The sequence below is a fragment of the Somniosus microcephalus genome, chromosome 11 (genome assembly GCF_052327205.1).
Source record: "Somniosus microcephalus isolate GS21.2 chromosome 11, FLI_Smic_1.0, whole genome shotgun sequence".
NCBI classification, from domain to species: Eukaryota; Metazoa; Chordata; class Chondrichthyes; order Squaliformes; family Somniosidae; genus Somniosus; species Somniosus microcephalus.
In genome coordinates, this window is record NC_140997.1 from 64,289,551 (window position 1) to 64,309,018 (window position 19,468).

General features: G+C 47.9%; 1 protein-coding gene across 1 annotated transcript in view; it reads left to right on the forward strand.

Moving 5' to 3' along the window:
- xylt1 (xylosyltransferase I) overlaps positions 1-19,468 on the forward strand; it is a 292,461-nt gene that overhangs the window by 118,692 nt on the left and 154,301 nt on the right. Inside the window, exon 2 of the mRNA XM_086000811.1 lies at positions 2,362-2,869. Coding sequence (XP_085856937.1) covers positions 2,362-2,869 — 508 coding nt within the window. The remainder of the gene's footprint in view (positions 1-2,361; positions 2,870-19,468) is intronic.

Sequence of the window (19,468 nt, forward strand, 5' to 3'; positions counted from 1 at the left end):
TCGGGACATAGAGTAGTGTTGTCAGCTGGTGTTTCACAACTCACAAGTGAGCCTCAGCAGATTCTGGAGACAGGGACAGCAGTGGAGAGTCCTCGTCGGAGGGTGCAGGACTCTACCAGCTCAGCTCAGCTGTGCTGCATGACGACCCTCTGCCTCTGGGTCCATCCGCAAGAGAAGAAGTGATGGATCTCCATGCACAGATGCAGGAGTCTCTGGCAGGTTTTGTCTCCAGGGTCGCTGCGAGTGCTGAGCAAATGGAGGAGTCCATAGCGACCATGAGCAGAGCCTTTGTGGCGTCATTGGCGCATGAACGCATCACCATGGAAAGGTTGGCAACCTCCATGCAGGAGATAACTCGCCAGGGTACGGAAAACATGGTGAGTGCTCATAAGAGAATGACATCTCTTGAGGAGCGATGGCCATCTGTTGAACAGAGAAACCAGATCTTCATGGAAGTCCTTCTGAGTAGGACTGCCAGTGCAGAAACGGGTCCCACTGGCCCCCTAAAGCACAGAAAGGTGCTCTCAAGCTACTTCCAAGCGCTGGCCCCTTCTGGCCTGTGCAGCTTCAGGTGAGTGAGCAGCAGCCTGGTGCTCATCCTGCTGTTCCTGGTTCTGCTGCTGCCGCCTCTGCTGTTGGAGATCCTCTAATGCCAGGAAGGGAACATCCCAAAGGCCTCCCATGCTTCTGGCAGATGCCTCCGTTGAGGGGGCGCTGAGTTAGGGTGGTGAGAGGGGCTTCCCAGGAGCTCACACTGGAGAAGTGTGTGAGGCTCCAACTTTCTGCAGCTGCTCCTAAGGCTTCAAAAAGTTCCCCCAAGCCTTGATCAACAAGGTCCTGCAGCCTGCAAATGCTGCCTATTTAAATCTCTTCAGCCCTCAGCGACCTGCTGCTGCAAGCAAGCAAGCCAGCTGTTTTCACACCAGCTCTCAGCAGCAGGGTTCCCTGCAGGCGGGTTTCAGGTGGGGAAAGCCCCAAAGTCGCAATGGCACGGGAAAATCCACTTCAACAAGCAGATAATTGCTTGTTAGTGCTCTGACGACCAGTCCCGCCAGCGGCGGCCGGGACTGAAGCGGGGCGCGCGTAAACGGCAGTCCGAAAGTTGGACGGGGCGGGAAATCAGGCGGGGGGGGGGTCCCGACCCGCTTTTTCGCCGATTTTCGGCCCCCGGCCGCATGAAAAGCCGCCTAACGGCGGCCAGAAAATCGGGGCCTATGACTCTACTCACCATGGCTGGGTTGATGGCATTCTGATCGATTAGTGCCTTTCAAGAATGTAAGGACAGAGTTGTAATTAATTAATCATTTAAAATTGATTGACTGAAATAGCTGTAAAAGTATTATACTGTGTAAATTGGTGCCAAAAGTAATGTGTCTGTGTCTGTCTGGGTTTGTTGGTATCAAAGTGAATGAAATTTATTTTAACACTGGGCTTTTGCTTTGATATTTTCTGTGAACATGGACACACACGAGATCCTGTATTGGATTTCTGCATGGACGTCGGCACAGTCATGTTCTATGTAGCCAAGTACAATTCCTTTCTGTTGCCAGATCACAGCACAGCTGAGCTGGTTTTACTGAAACTGGAATTGAAAAAGAAAAACTGGTGTTGGGCGGAAGGGGACGGTCATTTCTAACAGGCAGGCTGATTTTTAGATGATACATTTGGTGAAACAGAGAATCTATTGTACTCATTCCTCATAATCGTAAAGGGAGAAACCTATACACTTTTCAGCTCCTTTAATTGCCTTGCTTTTTTTTGTTAAGAGTGCAGCGCAGAGGCAGCCTGGGATTAAATGTTTTGTATAGAAAACTTGTCCTGTGATATCATGAAATTCAGCTCAGTTAGTGTAGTTTATTGCATTAATAGCTAAAGTTAATTGGCCCCTTTCTACAAGGAGAGCCATACAAACAGAGGAGCTGATTTAACACGTTTCATCAGCCAATATATTGGATATATCTCGGAAACTTATAGTGAAGGGCTTGTGTAGTGAGCCAACACTGAGAAGTAGATTTGCCTGTTATTGTGCATGAGCATATTGGATCGGCTAGGCATGGTCCATAGAAAAAATGGGGCGAGGAGGATCATACGCCTGTAACAGAGCCTATCCAATTTTCTGTCCATAATTTAAATGGACAGGAAACTGGGTGGGCTTCATTTTTGTCGTGTAATTCTCTGCACCCTATTTTCCTCTGTGCTGTGTCCTGGCCATCTAATATGCCCATGCACAAGAACAGGAAGATCTGCTCCTGAATGTCAAAGCTTGAAAGTGACCTTTGTTCTTTAGTTACTCTACTTATCAAATTTGTTAACTGACTGACTTTCTAATATTAACAACCTGTTTCTGTGTCTCTTTTCCAGGACGTGCTTCTTTCTCGCAAGCCAAAGGAGAAAAATCGGATCGACAGTAATAATGAAAACTCTGTCCCGAAAGACTTTGAAAATATTGACAATAGTAATTTTGGACCAAGACTGCAAAGGCAAAAGTTGCAGTCGGAAGTGAAAAGTAAAACCACAATTGTGCAGAAGGCCAAGTATGAGCAGGTGGGCAAAGCCAAGGACCATTCATTGTTGGGCAAGAACTCCAATGAAGTCCTGCAGTATGGGAACTATAAGGTCAAAAATGCCAGCAATTTACAACCAAATTACAAGACTGGGAGCCACTACAAAGGTGGGGTGATTGGAAAAGGTTCTCTAGAAATCCACTATGAACAGGTTCCCAGATGTGAGATATCAGGCAAGGAAGCACTGTCCGCACTCTCCAGGGCTAAGAGCAAGCATTGCCGACAGGAGATCGCTGAGCTCTATTGCCTTCATAAAGATGGAAAGTTAATGCCGGAAAAGGTACCTCGCTTGTGTCCATTGGAGGGTAAGGAGCTCTGAAACAAATCTAGCTGTTAATGTACTGAGGGACTGCGCAGAGACATCTATCTCTATCGCCTTTGATACATCTTCATCATACTTCAGGTGTCATACTGTCACACATGCAAATTTCTGTATCACTTTTTTTTTAAACCATAGAGAAGAAAGCTAGTCATTTTCAATCTGCAGAAAAAGTCTCTCGGCAAAAGAAAATTGCTCCTAGTTTACTTTAGGAGAAAGAAAAAGAAAAGTGTGTCTGATCTCTATTTGACCTGATGCCTGCCCAAGATCAATTAGCTTCTAATTGACCTTGGGAAGGTATAACAGTTACACCTTGGGACATTAAAGAAGCCAAGTTGCCTGCAACTGCATTTTAGTAGTTGAATAAAATATTAAGCTTTCTCTCTTGAACCGCTGCAGTCCGTGTGGTGAAGGTTCTCCCACAGTGCTGTTAAACATATGCCATATACTATACCTATGACATTAAGCAGGGAAACAGTGAAACAAAAATAATTAACACTGCTAGTAAGGTTGATCCCAATCATTTTAAATGGTATTACTAGATAAATTGATGGGCATAAATAATTTGTTCGACCAAAAGAGCAGGCATGAATGTAACTGGTAGAGTAGATCAGGGAGAACGAGTGGATGTGGTGTATTTGGACTTTCAGAAGGCTTTCGATAAGGTCCCGCATAAGAGATTAGTGTGCAACATTAAGACACATGGGATTGGGGGCAAGGTATTGACTTGGATAGAGAACTGGTTGGCAGATAGAAAGCAAAGAGTTGGAATAAACGGGTCGTTTTCCGAGTGGCAGGCAGTGACTAGTGGGGTACCGCAGGGATCGGTCCTAGGACCCCAGCTGTTCACAATATATATTAATGATCTGGACGAGGGAATTGGATGTAATATCTCCAAATTTGCAGACGACACAAAGCTGGGTGGGGGGGTATGCTGTCGTGAAACTCTAGTACGATTTGGACAGGTTGGGTGATTGGGCAGAAACATGGCAAATGCACTATAATGTGGATAAATGTGAGGTTATCCACATTGGTGGCAAAAACAGGAAGGCAGATTATTATTTGAATGGCAACAGATTGGGAGAAGGGGAAGTGCAAAGGGACCTGGGTGTTCTTGTGCACCAGTCACTAAAGTTAAGCATGCAGGTGCAGCAGGCGGTTAAGAAGGCAAATGGTATGTTGGCCTTCGTAGCAAGAGGGTTCGAGTACAGGAACAAGGATGTCTTGCTGCAGTTGTACAGGGCCTTGGTGAGACCGCACCTTGAGTATTGTGTGCAGTTTTGGTCGCCTTATCTGAGGAAGGATGTTCTTGCCATGGAAGGAGTGCAGCGAAGATTCACCAGGCTGATACCTGGGATGGCAGGAATGACATATGAGGAGAGATTGTGTCGAATGGGCTTATACTCACTGGAGTTTAGAAGATTGAGAGGGGATCTCATCGAAACCTATAAAATTCTGTCAGGCCTGGACAGACTAGATGCAGGAAGGATGTTCCCAATGGCCAGGGAGTCCAGAACCAGGGGTCATAGTCTAAGGATAAGGGGTAAGCCATTTAGGACTGAGATGAGGAGGAATTTCTTCACCCAGAGAGTGGTGAACCTGTGGAATTCTCTGCCACAGAGGGCGGTGGAGGCCAGTTCATTAAATATATTCAAGAAGGAGTTGGATATATTTCTTAAGGCTAAAGGGATCAAGGGATATGGGGAGAAGGCAGGGACAGGGTACTGAATTTGGATGATCAGCCATGATCTCATTGAATGGCGGAGCAGGCTCGAGGGGCCGAATGGCCTACTCCTGCTCCTATCTTCTATGTTTCTGTGCATGATGTGATAAAGCCTGTGTTCCTGAATGGAGCATAGATTATATGTGATACCACGTGGGAGTTCAGAAGAGGTCGCAGAATGCTATATGCTAAGAATTAATTTGAAAATTGCCCTGGTTATTAATGTCTACATTGAATGTTTCTTTAACGTTGAGATGGAAACCCTGAGATAGTAAAAGCACCTGATACTTTAATAACATAAGAAGTAGGAGCAGGAGTAGGCCATACGGCCCCTCGGGCCTGCTCCGCCATTCAATAGGATCATGGCTGATCCGAACCTAGACTCACGTCCACTTCCCTGCCTGCTCCCCATAACCCTTAATTCCCTTATCAGCTAGGAAACTGTCTATTTCCTTTTTAAATTTATTTAATGTCGCAGCTTCCACAGCTCTCTGAGGTAGCAAATTCCATACGTTTACTACCCTCTGAGTGAAGAAGTTTCTCCTCATCTCAGTTTTGATACGGCAGCCCCTTATTCTAAGATTATGCCCCTAGTTCTAGTCTCACCCATCAGTGGAAACATCCTCCCCGCATGTACCCGATCAAGCCCCCTCACAATCTTATATGTTTCGATAAGATCGCCTCTCATTCTTCTGAATTCCAATGAGTAGAGGCCCAACCTACTCAACCTTTCCTGATAAGTCAACCCCCTCATCTCCGGAATCAACCGAGTGAACCTTCTCTGAACTGCCTCGAGAGCAAGTATATCTTTTCTTAAATATGGAAACCAAAACTGTACGCAGTATTCCAGGTGTGGCCTCACCAGTACCCTGTATAACTGAAGCAAGACTTCCCTACTTTTATACTCCATCCCCCTTGCAATAAAAGCCAAGATTCCATTGGCCTTCCTGATCACCTGATGTACCTGCATACTAACCTTCTGTGTTTCATGCACCAGGACCCCCAGATCCCTTTGTACTGTAGCACTTTGCAGTTTCTTTCCATTTAGATAATAACTTGCTCTTTGATTTTTTCTGCCAAAGTGCATAACCTCACACTTTCCAACATTATATTCCATCTGCCAAATTTCTGCCCACTCACTTAGCCTGTCTATGTCCTTTTGCAGGTTTTTTATGTCCTCCTCACTCACTGCTTTCCCTCCCATCTTTGTATCGTCGGCAAACTTGGATACGTTGCACTTGGTCCCCTCCTCCAAATCGTTAATATAGATTGTAAAGAGTTGGGGTCCCAGCACTGACCCCTGCGGAACACTACTAGTTACTGATTGCCAACCTAAGAATGAACCATTTATCCCAACTCTCTGTTTTCTGTTAGATAGCCAATCTTCCACCCATGCCAGTATATTACCCCCAATCCCGTGATTTTTTATCTTGTGCAGTAATCTTTTGTGTGGCACCTTGTCAAATGCCTTTTGGAAGTCCAAATACACCACATCCATTGGTTCCCCTTTATCCACCCTGTTTGTTACGTCCTCAAAGAATTCGAGCAAATTTGTCAAACATGACTTCCCCTTCATAAAACCATGCTGACTCTGTCCGATTAAATTATGCTTATCCAAATGTCCTGTTACTGCTTCCTTAATAATGGACTCCAACATTTTACCAACCACAGATGTTAGGCTAACTGGTCTATAGTTTCCAGCCTTTTGTCTACCTCCCTTTTTAAATAAGGGCGTTACATTAGCAGTTTTCCAATCTGCTGGGACCTTTCCTGAATCCAGGGAGTTTTGGAAAATTACCACCAATGCATCCGCAATCCCTACCACTACTTCTCTCAAGACCCTAGGATGTAAGCCATCAGGTCCAGGGGATTTATCCGCCTTAAGTCCCATTATCTTACCGAGTACCATCTCCTTAGTGATTTTAATCATGTTTAGCTCCTCCCCCCTATAGCCCCCTGTTTGTCCAGTGTTGGGATATTTTTAGTGTCCTCTACTGTAAAGACTGATACAAAATATTTGTTCAGCGTATTTGCCATCTCCATGTTCCCTACTACTAATTTCCCGGTCTTGTCCTCTAAGGGACCAACATTCACTTTAGCCACCCTTTTTTCTTTTTATATAACTGTAGAAACTCTTGTTGTCTGTTTTTATATTTTTTGCTAGTTTACTTTCATAATCTATCTTCCCTTTCTTAATTAATCTTTCAGTTATTCTTTGCTGGCTTTTAAATGCTTCCCAATCTTCTATCCTCCCACTAGATTTGGCTACTTTATATGCCCTTGTTTTCAGTCGGATACTATCCTTTATTACTTAGCCACGGATGGCTGTCTTTTCTTTTACGCCCCTTTTTCCTCAGTGGAATATATTTTTCTTGAAAGTTTAATCAGCATCCTGTCCCCTGTTCCAGTGCAAAACAGGTCAGGGTGTTTGATCAAACCTGGATTTGTTAATGGCTGCCTGGCCATTGTTAGCCGCCCCCCTTCGATTGGAAAAACACATTTCAAACTCTGAGTCAGCAGTAAAAAAAGGAGAACTGGCAATTAACTGTCTGAAAATAAATTCCAAATTCATTCTGTCATCAAATAGATGCAGAACCGAGGCAGTAATCGTCTGACAACGAATTGAGAATTCTTAACTGTCAACAGTTATGTGAACAAAAATATTTTTAAAAGTTGCTGCTCCTGGACCTTCCACTACTGGCTGCAGTGAACCACTCAGCAGCTTCTGTGCCGGAGCAGGGGCCCTCACTGCACATCTCCTGTAATTACTTCGAGTGTAAAATCTGAAAGTTTTCTGATTTTAACCCCAACGTCAAAATACTCTGAGATTAATAATCTTCAAAGAGTTCAAAACAATTGCTGCCGGCTAGATGCACTGATTATTTCACTTTCCATTTTATGGGTTTATTATTGCATTTACCACAGTAGCCAATTTTAAGGTTGAAGCCCGGTTGTTCAAGAAATCCTAATCTCTGGTGGGAAGGAATGATCACTATGTATAATATAGTAGCAGGATCTATTCAGTTCTTCATAAACCATGTGGTCTGATTCCACATTCCCAGAGAGCACATCATTGGGAGCATATCTGTGACTTCCCCCGAAGAGGTCCGTGGGAGTGCCGTCCTCAGACAGTAAAATCAGCCCGAGAATCTTATTCTTGGCTGCTTGTTTTCATTATTGTGGTGCCAGACTTGGCACTCTTGTTTCTGAGTCAGAAGGTTGTGTGTTCAACACCCTTGTCAGAGACTTTGGCCAGAATTTTGCCGGTGCTCAGCAGACAGGATGGGTGGTGGGCCAGCTGTTAAATTTAAAATGATTGACAGCGGGTCAGGAACCCGCTGTCAAAATGCGCACACTGGACTTTCCCGATGTCGGGTCTGCCAGCGCTGAGACAGGCAGTGGCGGGGGAAGCAATTAAAATCATTAGTGGCTTGTTTACAGCCACTTACCCATGGTATTTCCCCAGCTTTTTGGATTTGACAGGTTGCCCACTGGATTCCCGCTGCGCCTAGACCTTGTCTGTGAAGCCGAGGCAGGAGGTCAATGGCCATTGAATCAGCTGATGAGTTGACAGCTTCAAATGTACAGTAAAAGCTCCCACTTTAGAAATATCTTCCCTCAGCCACAAACTCTTCCTCATTGCATTTCCACAACAGATTCACCATGCTGCAAAAGTCTTTACACAAGTCTCCATCCATTACCTCTCTCACCATTGACAAGATCGCTTCTGTCATCTGTACTTCGCCTGCCATCTATTCCATCAGCATGGGTGCCCTTTATACTCTCTCACCTTGGTCCTCAGAATCCCACCACGATCAGCCCCAATATCAGCAGCACCAGGCACACCAGCAGCACCAACAACAACACCAACCTTCTCCACAATCACCTGATGCTGCACAGGGCACATTGCTGCCCAGGAAGCCAGGGATGGCCTCACCATGGCCAGATTTACTTCACTTGAGGCTGTACATCCTGGCTGCCACATGATGCGCCAGGCTGGCACCACCCCACACCAAAACCATAAATCATCCCTACAATGCCCAAGCCATTCCTTTCACACTCATCACCATTGCAGGGGGTACCGTTATATCTCACCATTCACTGCAACTCACTAAGCCACTTCCAAAGGTGCACACAAATCTGTCCAAAAATGCAAAGTGCTGAAAATAAATGTTTTAATGTTTAACCCTACATTAACAGAAATTTTACATGGACATTGCATAAAACACCCAAGTGCCTAGCCCTTGTGTGTTGTTAGTTGGTATGATTGGACTAGGATGAGGGTGAGTGTGAGGGATGGCTAGTGAGATAGGGATGTGATAATGTAGATAGAAAAGGGATGGGTGGAGGTGCAAGATAAGTTGGTGTGAGTAAGGATGTGCAGGAGTAGGGTAGGGAAGGCAGAGTGATGGGGATGTGATAAGAGGCACAGTGGGATGAGGTTGAGCGTGGCTTTGTACTAATGTTTCATGATCTACTGAGATCATTGAAACATTTGCGGCACTGCACCCAGGTCCTCCTGTCCACATCCCTGCTTGTGCCCTCCTCTATAATGTGCATCCAGGCTGCGTGGATCTCCTGTCTTCCGCCCATGGGCAGGGAAGAAGACCTCCCTGTGTGTTGTTACTCTCTCCATAAGCATATGGAAGGAGTCATGGGAGAGCTTGGGTGCAGCCATGCATCTCTGTGTAGTGCTTGTTAGTGTTTGCAGCACTTCAATGCTGTAGAACACTGACAGCACAAATGTCAAAATAAATTTGGCCATGGTCCCTTTAAGGAAACTGGCTGATGACGCGTCATCAAATAACATCACTGGACCCGCTTCCTCTAATTGGCCGGGAAACGCGCTGGGCGGGCTTAACAAGCCCAATCACGGTAAATTCATTTGAGGCCGGGCTGGAGCCAATAGTGGAACCATGACCCACCACCGACGTCGCCCGCCTCGGACCCACCTCGGTTTGTAAAATCGCAACCTTCAGTGTTACACCTCTGTGCACTACTGAGGAAGTACTGCACGGTTGGAGGTGTTGACTTTCGGATGAAATGTTAAACCAAGGCTCTGTCTGTCCTCTCGTGGATGTAAAAGATCCCATGGGACTATTCGAAGAAAAGCAAGTTCTCCCTCAACCAACATCACTGAAAGAGATGGTTATTAATCCCATTGCTGCTTGTAGGACATTGCTGTGTGCGCATTAGCTGCCGTGTTCCCTATATTATAATAAGGATTACACTTTGAAAGCTCTTGACTGGCTGTGAGTCACTTTGAGGTTCTGAGGACATGAAAGGTGCTATATAAATGCAAGTTCTTTTTTTCCTAATTTGTTCAGTAAAATGCAATACTCTTATTTTGCTATATTTGGATCCTTCAAATAATCTAGAAATCTTTCAGATGAGACATTAAACCAGGGCCTGGCATCTGTTAAGGTGGAGATAAAAGATCCCATGGCTCTATTTGAAGAAGGGCAAGTAATTCCCCTGGTGTCCTGGCCAACATTTACCAACAACTTGCATTTATATAGCACCTTTAACTTCACAGGCGCATTATCAAACAAGATTTGACACTGAGCCACATGTGGAGATATTAGGGCAGATGACCAAAAGCTTGGCCAAAGAGGTAGGTTTTAAGGAGCGTCTTAAAGGAGGAAAAAGAGGTAGAGAGGCGGAGAGGTTTAGGAAGGGAATCCCAGCACTTTGGGCCTCGGCAGCTGAAGGCACGGCCGTCAATGATGGAGCGATTAAAATCGGGGTTGCGCAAGAGGCCAGAATCAGAGGAGCGCCGATATCTTGGAGGGTTGTGGGGCTGGAGAAGGTTACAGAGATAGGGAGGGGCAAGGCCATGGACGGAATTGAAAACACTGATAAGAATTTTAAAATTGAGGAATTGCTTAACCGGGAGTCAGTGAGCACAGGGGTGATGGGTAATACCACACAACCAACACCATCAAAACCAATTATCTGGACATTTATTTCATTGTTGTTTGTGTACATGACAGTAGTGGCAGCACTTCCAATGTAATTAACTAACTTTGGAAAATCCTGAGAACAGAAAAAGCATTATATAACTCCAAATGTGTTCTTTCTTTGAGTACAAGCTGGTGGTGGAGAGTCAGTTGAACCCCAATTGCCCAATTCCACCATGCTGATATGCCTCTCCTCTCACCTGCCCTAACCAGGTGTAGGCACCTTCTGTGTATAATATCCACCCATTATATTTCACTGCATGCACATTTCAGAAAATTGCAAGCGTTGCACCTGTGATTTTTGATATGCACTGGTAGCAGACAAGGTTCCCTGCTGCAAGTGCCTACTCGGGAAATGACACCTTCTATCCCTGTAGTTGCTTAGCCTGGTAGAAGGTGTGTTAAAATAGGACCCCCAAAATTCCTGTAAACCACAATGGTGGCAGATCTGCAGCAGGGCAGGACTTCCATCTGCCCCTTGTGCCCCTGACCCTAGCTCATTTCCCGGAGTCAGAATCATATACAAATTGAGGATGGGCACTGGGCCAATCTGGCATTGCAGCGGTGCCTCCCTGTTGGATGGGGGGGGAGGAGGCTAAATGGCTGCACCGCCTTGCCCCAGAGCAGATTGCTGGCGGTGCTGTCAGCTGTGGCTCAGTTGGTAGCACCCTCGCCTCTGAGTCAGAAGGTTGTGGGTTCAAGTCCCACTCCAGAGACTGGAGCACAAAATCTAGGCTGACACTCCCAGTGCAGTGCTGAGGGAGTGTTGCACTGTCGGAGGTGCCGTCTTTCAGGTGAGACGTTAAACCGAGGCCCCGCCTGTTCTCTAATGTGGACGTAAAAGATCACATGGCATTATTTCGAAGTTATCCTCGGTGTCCTGGCCAATATTTATCCCTCAATCAACATCACAAAAAAACAGGTTTTCTGGTCATTATCACATTGCTGTTTGTGGGAGCTTGCTGTGCGCAAATTGGCTGCCATGTTTCTCTTTTTTCTTTCAAAGGAGAAACATATTAAAGATGTTTAAAATAAGGCAATTGATCAGGGAGCGATTTTGTGACCCACCTACCCAGATTATGGTTGTTCAGCACAGTAGTTCAGCAGGGAACTTGGGCTTCTGTGAATATTTTGACTGTACAAAAGAGGTTCTGTCAGGTTGACTGTTTTTTGACCTTTCGGATTTCAGTGAAATGTTTGTTTTGACAGTAGTTGCATAATTTACCAACTAACAATGTGGACTCTTGGTGCAAAAGAAAGTTTCCCCTAGGAGAGTATATGGCTGAAACAACGGGAATTCAGAGCTGTCTGATAATCGGATTGTTGTTAAGTTGATCTGTTTCCATTTTAGTGACTAATGTTAAAACACTTCTGTTAGCCACTGACATACTATCACAGATCATCTCCCCCAAAGTGCTTCTGAAGCCAATAAATCTTTGATGTGCAGCTGAGGTAAAGTTATTGAAAAATGAAAAAAAAACTTCTGTCTCAACGAAGTGTGTTCAGTCCTTGCTATTCCTGTTGCCTTTTCCAAAATAATTGGTTCTTTGTTGATCAGGGTGTAGTGCTGGTAGTGTTTCGTACTCTCTCTGGCGTTTAGTGCTGCTGGGCCCAGGAACTCGTCTCGGGCGGTGGCACAATCCGGGCGCTATCGGATCGGCTGCCCATTATACACGGCGCCTGATATTCACTTCCATTTCAGTCAATATAACTGAATATCAGTCACTGCGTGTAACGGGCGGCCGATCTGGTACTGACCGCTTTGCGCCACCGCCTGAGAGGAATTTCTAGGCCCTGGTGTTGAGTCCCAAATTTCCTGTGAGCTGCGCAGCCGCACAGCTGTCTAGAGGTCCCGTTTTCAATGCAAGAAACCACGCATGCATGAAAATTTGAATGGGCTGCACAGCCAGTTAAAGGGACCGCGCACTCTTTAGTATCCTGTGCCGAAAATATGACACCCTTCCGACAGCTTCTGCCATAACTAAAACAGACATCCAAGCCAAAACTCAGTTAGGTTTTTGTTTAAATTCGTTCCTGGGATGTGGGCGACGCTAGCAAAGCCAGCATTTATTGCCCATCCCTAGTTGCCCTTGAGAAGGTGGTGGTGAACCGCCTTCTTGAACCGCTGCAGTCCGTGTGGTGAAGGTACTCCCATAGTGCTGTTAGGTAGGGAGTTCCAGGATTTTGACCCAGGTTAAAATCAGGGCTCTGATGTTTAGTACTCTTGGGCCTAGAAATTCGGTTGGTAGCGTCAGCGGTTAGCGCCTAAAGAGCCCGAGAATTGGGGCGTAACCCAATGTTGGGGCGGGCGCAATGAAGATAGCGACAACTCCCATATTGACTATACATTTAAAGCCTGCGCTAAGTGTTTGCGCGCTCCCGCGTGCGCAAGCAGATCATGACGTCATTTCAGTGTGCAACGCCTTTTAGGCGCCCCTGACCGGATATTGGGTGGCGCCCGGAACCTTTACGCCTAGCGCTGTTAGTGACAGTTCAAAGGAACATTAGCAGGCCCTTCTCGGAGTTGGGGGGCGCTATTTAAAGGGGACAGCTCTAGTATAAAAGCTGCAGCCACTTGGCCTGTTCATTGCGATCGTTGCTGGAGAGAGTTGGTGAGGTACTGTGGAGCAGAGTTTTTGGAATTGAGCATTAGAGTACTTGGGACCTTCAAACCTGTCCGGAGCAGTTGGAGCATTACACCTAACAGCGTTTTGACCAACTGGCATCGGAATGGGAGCTGCTTTGGAGGGCGACGGCCTCATGGCCGAACACTGTGAAGAGGCAGAGAGACGGCGGGAGAGAGGGCTGGGATTGGCCAGAAGGAGGAGGGGCAATGGAGGTCGGCCAATCCGAGGGTATGCTGCGAGGGTCTTTAGGCAGCAGGTGTCATACCTTGACATGTCGGAGGAGCAGTGTGTGCGAAGGCTCCGATTCGGGAGGGACGTTGTTACTGAGCTGTGCCACCTGCTTGCTGAGGATCTGCAGCCGCGTCTACGGTGCAGGACCTCTGTCGGTGGCCGTAAAACTGACTGTTACCCTCAATTTCTATGCCACCGGATCCTTTCAGTCAGCCACTGGGGACATTGCGAATATCTCTCAGTTTGCAGTCCACTGTTGCATCCAGCAAGTTACAGCTGCCCTTTATAGACGAAGGCATCAATTCATCACCTTCCCTCTGACCCTGGAGAAGCAGGCGGAGCGCGCGCAGGGCTTCGCTGCTATTGCGGACTTCCCCATGGTGCAGGGGGCGATTGACTGCACACACGTGGCTTTGAGGGCGCCATTCCAGAATCCTGAGGACTTCCGCAACCGCAAGGGGTTCCACGCCCTCAACGTGCAGCTGGTCTGTGACCACCGCCAAATCATCATGGCAGTCAACGCCCAATTCCCAGGGAGCAGCCACGATGCCTTTATCCTGCGGCAGACCTCAGTTTGTGACCTTTTTGAGGGGTCAGCTCGACCACGAGGCTGGCTTATTGGGGACAAAGGCTATCCTCTCTGCCCATGGCTGATGACACCACTCCGTCTGGCCGCCACCCCAGCAGAAGAGCTGTTCAACAGCAGCCATCAGGCAACCAGGAACATTGTAGAGCACACTATTGGTGTGCTCAAACAGCGTTTCCGCTGTCTGGACCATTCGGGGGGAGCCCTGCAGTACTCGCCGGAGCAAGTGGGTCACATCGTCGTCGTCTGCTGCATGCTCCACAACTTGGCGATTCAACGCACCCAGCCAATTCCAGCTGTCCTCAACGTCCAGCAGAGGAGGAGGAGGAGGAGGAAGAGCAGGCGGAGGAGGAGGAGGAGGAAGATGGAAGGGCTCCTGAAAGTGGAAGGGCCATCTGTCAGAGGCTCATCAGGACTCGTTTCGAGGCCCCTCTGGCGGAATGATGGGTGTCTTTACTCCTGCGCACTTTGGATCTTTGAAAGCCTCTGAAGGCCAGCATCACTGTAAATATTCACGTGTACCATAGCACATTAAAACTTTTCTTTATTGTCACAAAAGTCTTTCATTACAGCAAAACAACGTCAAGTCAACAGAAACCATAACTAACAAAATAACAGTTAACTCTTCGGCAAAGCCGCAAAACTAAACAAACCATTTCCAACAATTACAACACGTGAGGGTGTCCTTGAATTTGGTCAAAGAAACGTCTCAGCACCTCCCTCTACTGTTGGCCCCTTGATGGAGAACGACTTCTCTTTCGCGGTCAGCCCCTTCCCTCCCTGCTGCTCCTACGTAATTGAACCCCAGTGGCGGGGTCAAGGCTGGGGGACGCCTGCTGACTGTGTGGAAGCGCAGAAGCCCCTGAGGGACGGCCTGGCCGACCTCTGGTCTTGGAGGGTGCGGACGCAGGCTGCTTGATCTGAGCATGGCTGGAAGCAGTGTGCCCTGCAGGTGGTGGCAGCTGCACTGCAGACGTACCAGCGGTGGCATGAGCAATGGTCAGCTGCTGAGAGAGGACACCTGCACCATGGTTGGATGACACACTGGCTCTCTGAGGGGACCGGTTCGGCTCATCCGCCACAATCGACTGCTCCACTGATTCCTGGCCTTGTATGGTACTGGAAGGGCCCGGGGTGATCCTAGCTGATGCAGATAGGGTGGCTGCAGTGAGAGTTCGCGTTGCCTCAATCTGGGTGTGGACGAGGCCAGCAAGTGAGTGCGTGGCAGCAGTGAGGACCTGTGTGGCAGGTGCCAGTGCTTCGGAGAAGCCCTGGACAGTTCTTTCCATTGCTTCGGACAAGGCCGGAGCAGTCCATTCCACTGCCTCGGACAAGCCCTGGACAGACCTTTCCAGGGATTGTCCGAGGCTCTGAACAGTCCTTTCCATAGCGGCCTCGAAGCCCTGGACAGTCCTCTCCATAGCTGCCCCGAAGCCCTGGAGAGTCCTCTCCATTGTTGCCCCGAAGCTCTGGAGAGTCCTCTCCATTGCTGCCCCGAAGTCCAACACACTCTTTGCCAGTGTTTCTATTGACTGAGGCATCCTCCCCACTGCAGCCATCAGCTCAGTGTGCCTGAGCCGGGCCTGGGTGCTCATTTCAGCCAGGCGACGCACCTCCTCTGCACTCTGTGCAGCAGTCATCACTCCCTGCCTTGCCTTCCGGGGAGCCGGTGGCCGAACTTGCCTACCCCCCTTGCGTTGCTGCATGCCGCTTGTTCCGGCATCTGGCTCATCATCAGAGCACCCCCCCCCTCCCCTCCAGGGAACTACTATCCCCAGTCTGCAGATGTGTTGGCTCCCCTGAGATTGGAACGGATGCTCCGGCTTCCTCCTGATCCTCGCCTCCGGAGGCACTGGCACTGGCAGCTTTAGGGCGCAGATCCCGCGTTGGTGATGCAGCATCTGAAAGCAGGGAGGTGGAAGAGTGGCTTTAGCAAAAGGACAGGTTGGCAGCAAGGCATGCCAGATTGCGGCAAGGCTCTGACATGGCTGCACACTGAGGAAGCATGCTGGCGGGGGGACCAAGTGGAAGGAAACAGCTGAAAAAGGTGAGAGCCTTACCCTCGCTGTCGAGAATGGGGTCGGCAGCTGCAGTGGTAACAGGACCACTCAGACTTCCTCCAAGAATCTGGTGCACTCTCTCCTCGAGATCCGTGAGAGTGACCACTTGTGGAGGCCCGCCACCGGTTCGAAGCTGGTCCTTTCGCATCGCCGCCAGCTTGGACTGCAGGGGAAAGAAGGGGAAGTTCTGTAACATGAGGCCTTGAGAGATCCTCTCATGCCCCCCATGGTGCAAGAGCCCTTACATGAGGCCTTGAGAGATCACCTCATGCCCCCCATGGTGCAAGAGCCCTTACATGTGGCCTTGAGTCAAATATCCATGTGTGTGCCCAGAAAGGGCCATGGGTGCTTGCTGACAGATGGCCATTGGGGCATCATGGCAACAGGGTGCTCGAAGTCAGGTGCAGATGGAGGGAATCAGAAGTTTGCATAACCAACACTCACCCTAATGACCCGAGTGAGGTCGTTGAATTTCTTCCTGCACTGAACAGGGGTCCTGGTCACCATGCTGCTGGAGTTGACCCTCAGAGAAACCTCCCTCCAAGATCGCCGGTAATCCTTTTGATTCGGCCTCCTGCCATTGTCAGGATACAGAACATCTCGACGGCGCTCCACTGCGGACACCAACTGGTCCAGAGCCTTAGTGCTGAAGCGCTCTGCTCTCTGTCTCACCTTCTCCATCCTCACCAAGTTTTTTGTGCCAGAGAAGGGCGAGCGCCGATTCTGAGGCCTACAGGGCGTTGAGTGTGGCAGCTCAGGCTGACTGACCCACCCCTTTAAGAACCGGCCGGCGTCTGGAAGTCTCGTGGTTTTCGGTAATTGAGATCACCTGCGCTGCGCCCGTCCGCGCCGATATTGGGTAGCGCCTGAACTTTTGTGCCTTAGGAGCCCCGTGCAACGTCTGAATTCGCGCCTCAATCCCCTTTGGGGGCGATGCAACCCAATATCGCGCCAGGCAGCGATAAGTTTCGTCTGGCTATAAACTTTGTGCAGCGCCAGTTCTAACGTCTCAAGCGGGGCTATACCCAATTTCTAGGCCTTGGTTTTTAATCATGCCTATGTTTAGTACTCTGAGACTTGGAAATTCCTGATGCTGTTTTATTTTTAAAGTGATACCCTAATGGCAATTGATCACTTTGCCATTCAGAAACTGGGAATGTGGACCCTACTTCTGCTAGGATGTCCTCCTGGAATAATTCCACTGGGGGCAAAAGAGGTGGACCTGGTGGAGTTTCTGGAGAGTGATGCCAGTCTGCCAGTCCTGCCTCCTCCTCCTAACATTACCACAGAGGGGCCAGAATTTCAGAAACGATTAAAAAAAGAGGCAGAGATTTGTTAGAATTTGGCCCCTCCCCAAATAGCTGGTTTGCCCACCCAGGAAATGGCAACTATGTGTCATCGCAGGCCAGGTCTTTCCAGCGCCTCGTGTTTAGTGGCTGGTGCATATAGTTGCCTGGTGCTGCTAATGTGTGGTACTGTATGGTGTTTAGCTTACCAGTGTTTACCACTAGATGATGTTTGATACTGCTTTAGGAACACATACATAGAAACATAGAAGATAGGAGCAGGAGTAGGCCATTCGGCCCCTCGAGCCTGCTCCGCCATCTAATGATATCATGGCCGATCATCCAAATTCAGTACCCTGTCCCTGCTTTCTCCCCATATCCCTTGATCCCTTTAGCCTTAAGAAATATATCTAACTCCTTCTTGAATATATTTAATGAATTGGCCTCAACTGCCTTCTGTGGTAAAGAATTCCACAGGTTCACCACTCTCTGGGTGAAGAAATGCCTCCTCATCTCTGTCCTAAATGGCTTACCCCTTATCTTTAGACTGTGACCCCTGGTTCTGGACACCCCCGCCATCGGGAACATCCTTCCTGTGTCTAGTCCTGTTAGAATTTTATAAGTTTCAATGAGATCCCCTCTCATTCTTCTAAACTCCAGCGAATATAAGCCCAATCGACCCAATCTCTCCTCATACGTCATTCCTGCCATCCCAGGTATCAGTCTGGTGAATCTTCGCTGCACTCCCTCCATGGCAAGAACATCCTTCCTCAGATAAGGCGACCAAAACTGCACACAATACTCAAGGTGTGGTCTCACCAAGGCCCTGTACAACTGTAGCAAGACATCCTTGCTCCTGTACTCGAATCCTCTCGCTATGAAGGCCAACATACCATTTGCCTTCTTAACCGCCTGCTGCACCTGCATGCTTACCTTCAGCGACTGGTGCACAAGTACACCCAGGTCTCTTTGCACTTCCCTTCTCCCAATCTATTGCCATTCAAATAATAATCTGCCTTCCTGTTTTTTCCACCAAAGTGGATAACCTCACATTTATCCACATTATAGTGCATTTGCCATGTTTCTGCCCAATCACTCAACCTGTCCAAATCATCCTGGAGTTTCACGACATCCTCCTCACAGCTTACCCTCCCACCCAGCTTTGTGTCGTCTGCAAATTTGGAGATATTACATCCAATTCCCTCGTCCAGATCATTAATATATATTGTGAACAGCTGGGGTCCTAGGACCGATCCTTGCGGTACCCCACTAGTCACTGCCTGCCACTCGGAAAACGACCCATTTATTCCAACTCTTTGCTTTCTGTCTGCCAACCAGTTCTCTATCCAAGTCAATACCTTGCCCCCAATCCCATGTGCCTTAATTTTGCACGCTAATCTCTTATGTGGGACCTTATCGAAAGCCTTCTGAAAGTCTAAATACACCACATCCACTGGTTCTCCCTTATCTATTTTACCAGTTACATCCTCAAAAAATTCCAGTAGATTAGTCAAGCATGATTTACCTTTTGTAAATCCATGTTGACTTTGTCTGATCCTGTCACTGCTTTCCAAGTGCTCTGCTATTACATCTTTTATAATAGACTCTAGCATTTTCCCCACTACTGATGTCAGGCTTACCGGTCTATAATTCCCTGCTCTTTCTCTACCACCTTTTTTGAATAGTGGGGTAACATTAGCTACCCTCCAATCCATGTGTACCGTTCCAGAGTCTATCGAGTTCTGGAAGATGACCAGCAATGCATCTACTATCTCTAGGGCCACTTCCTTAAGTACCCTGGGATGTAGACCATCAGGCCCTGGGGATTTATCGGCCTTCAGTCCCATCAATTTTCCTAACCCCATTTCCCTACAAATACTGATTTCTTTCAGTTCCTCCCTTTCATCGGACCCTATGTTCCCCAGCATCTCTGGGAGGTTATTTGTGTCCTCCTTTGTGAAGACAGAACCAAAGTATGTATTTAGTTGGTCTGCCATTTCCTTGTTTCCCATTATAAATTCCCCTGATTCTGACTGTAAGGGACCTACGCTTGACTTCACTAATCTTTTTCTCTTCACATATCTATAAAAGCTTTTAGTCAGTTTTTATGTT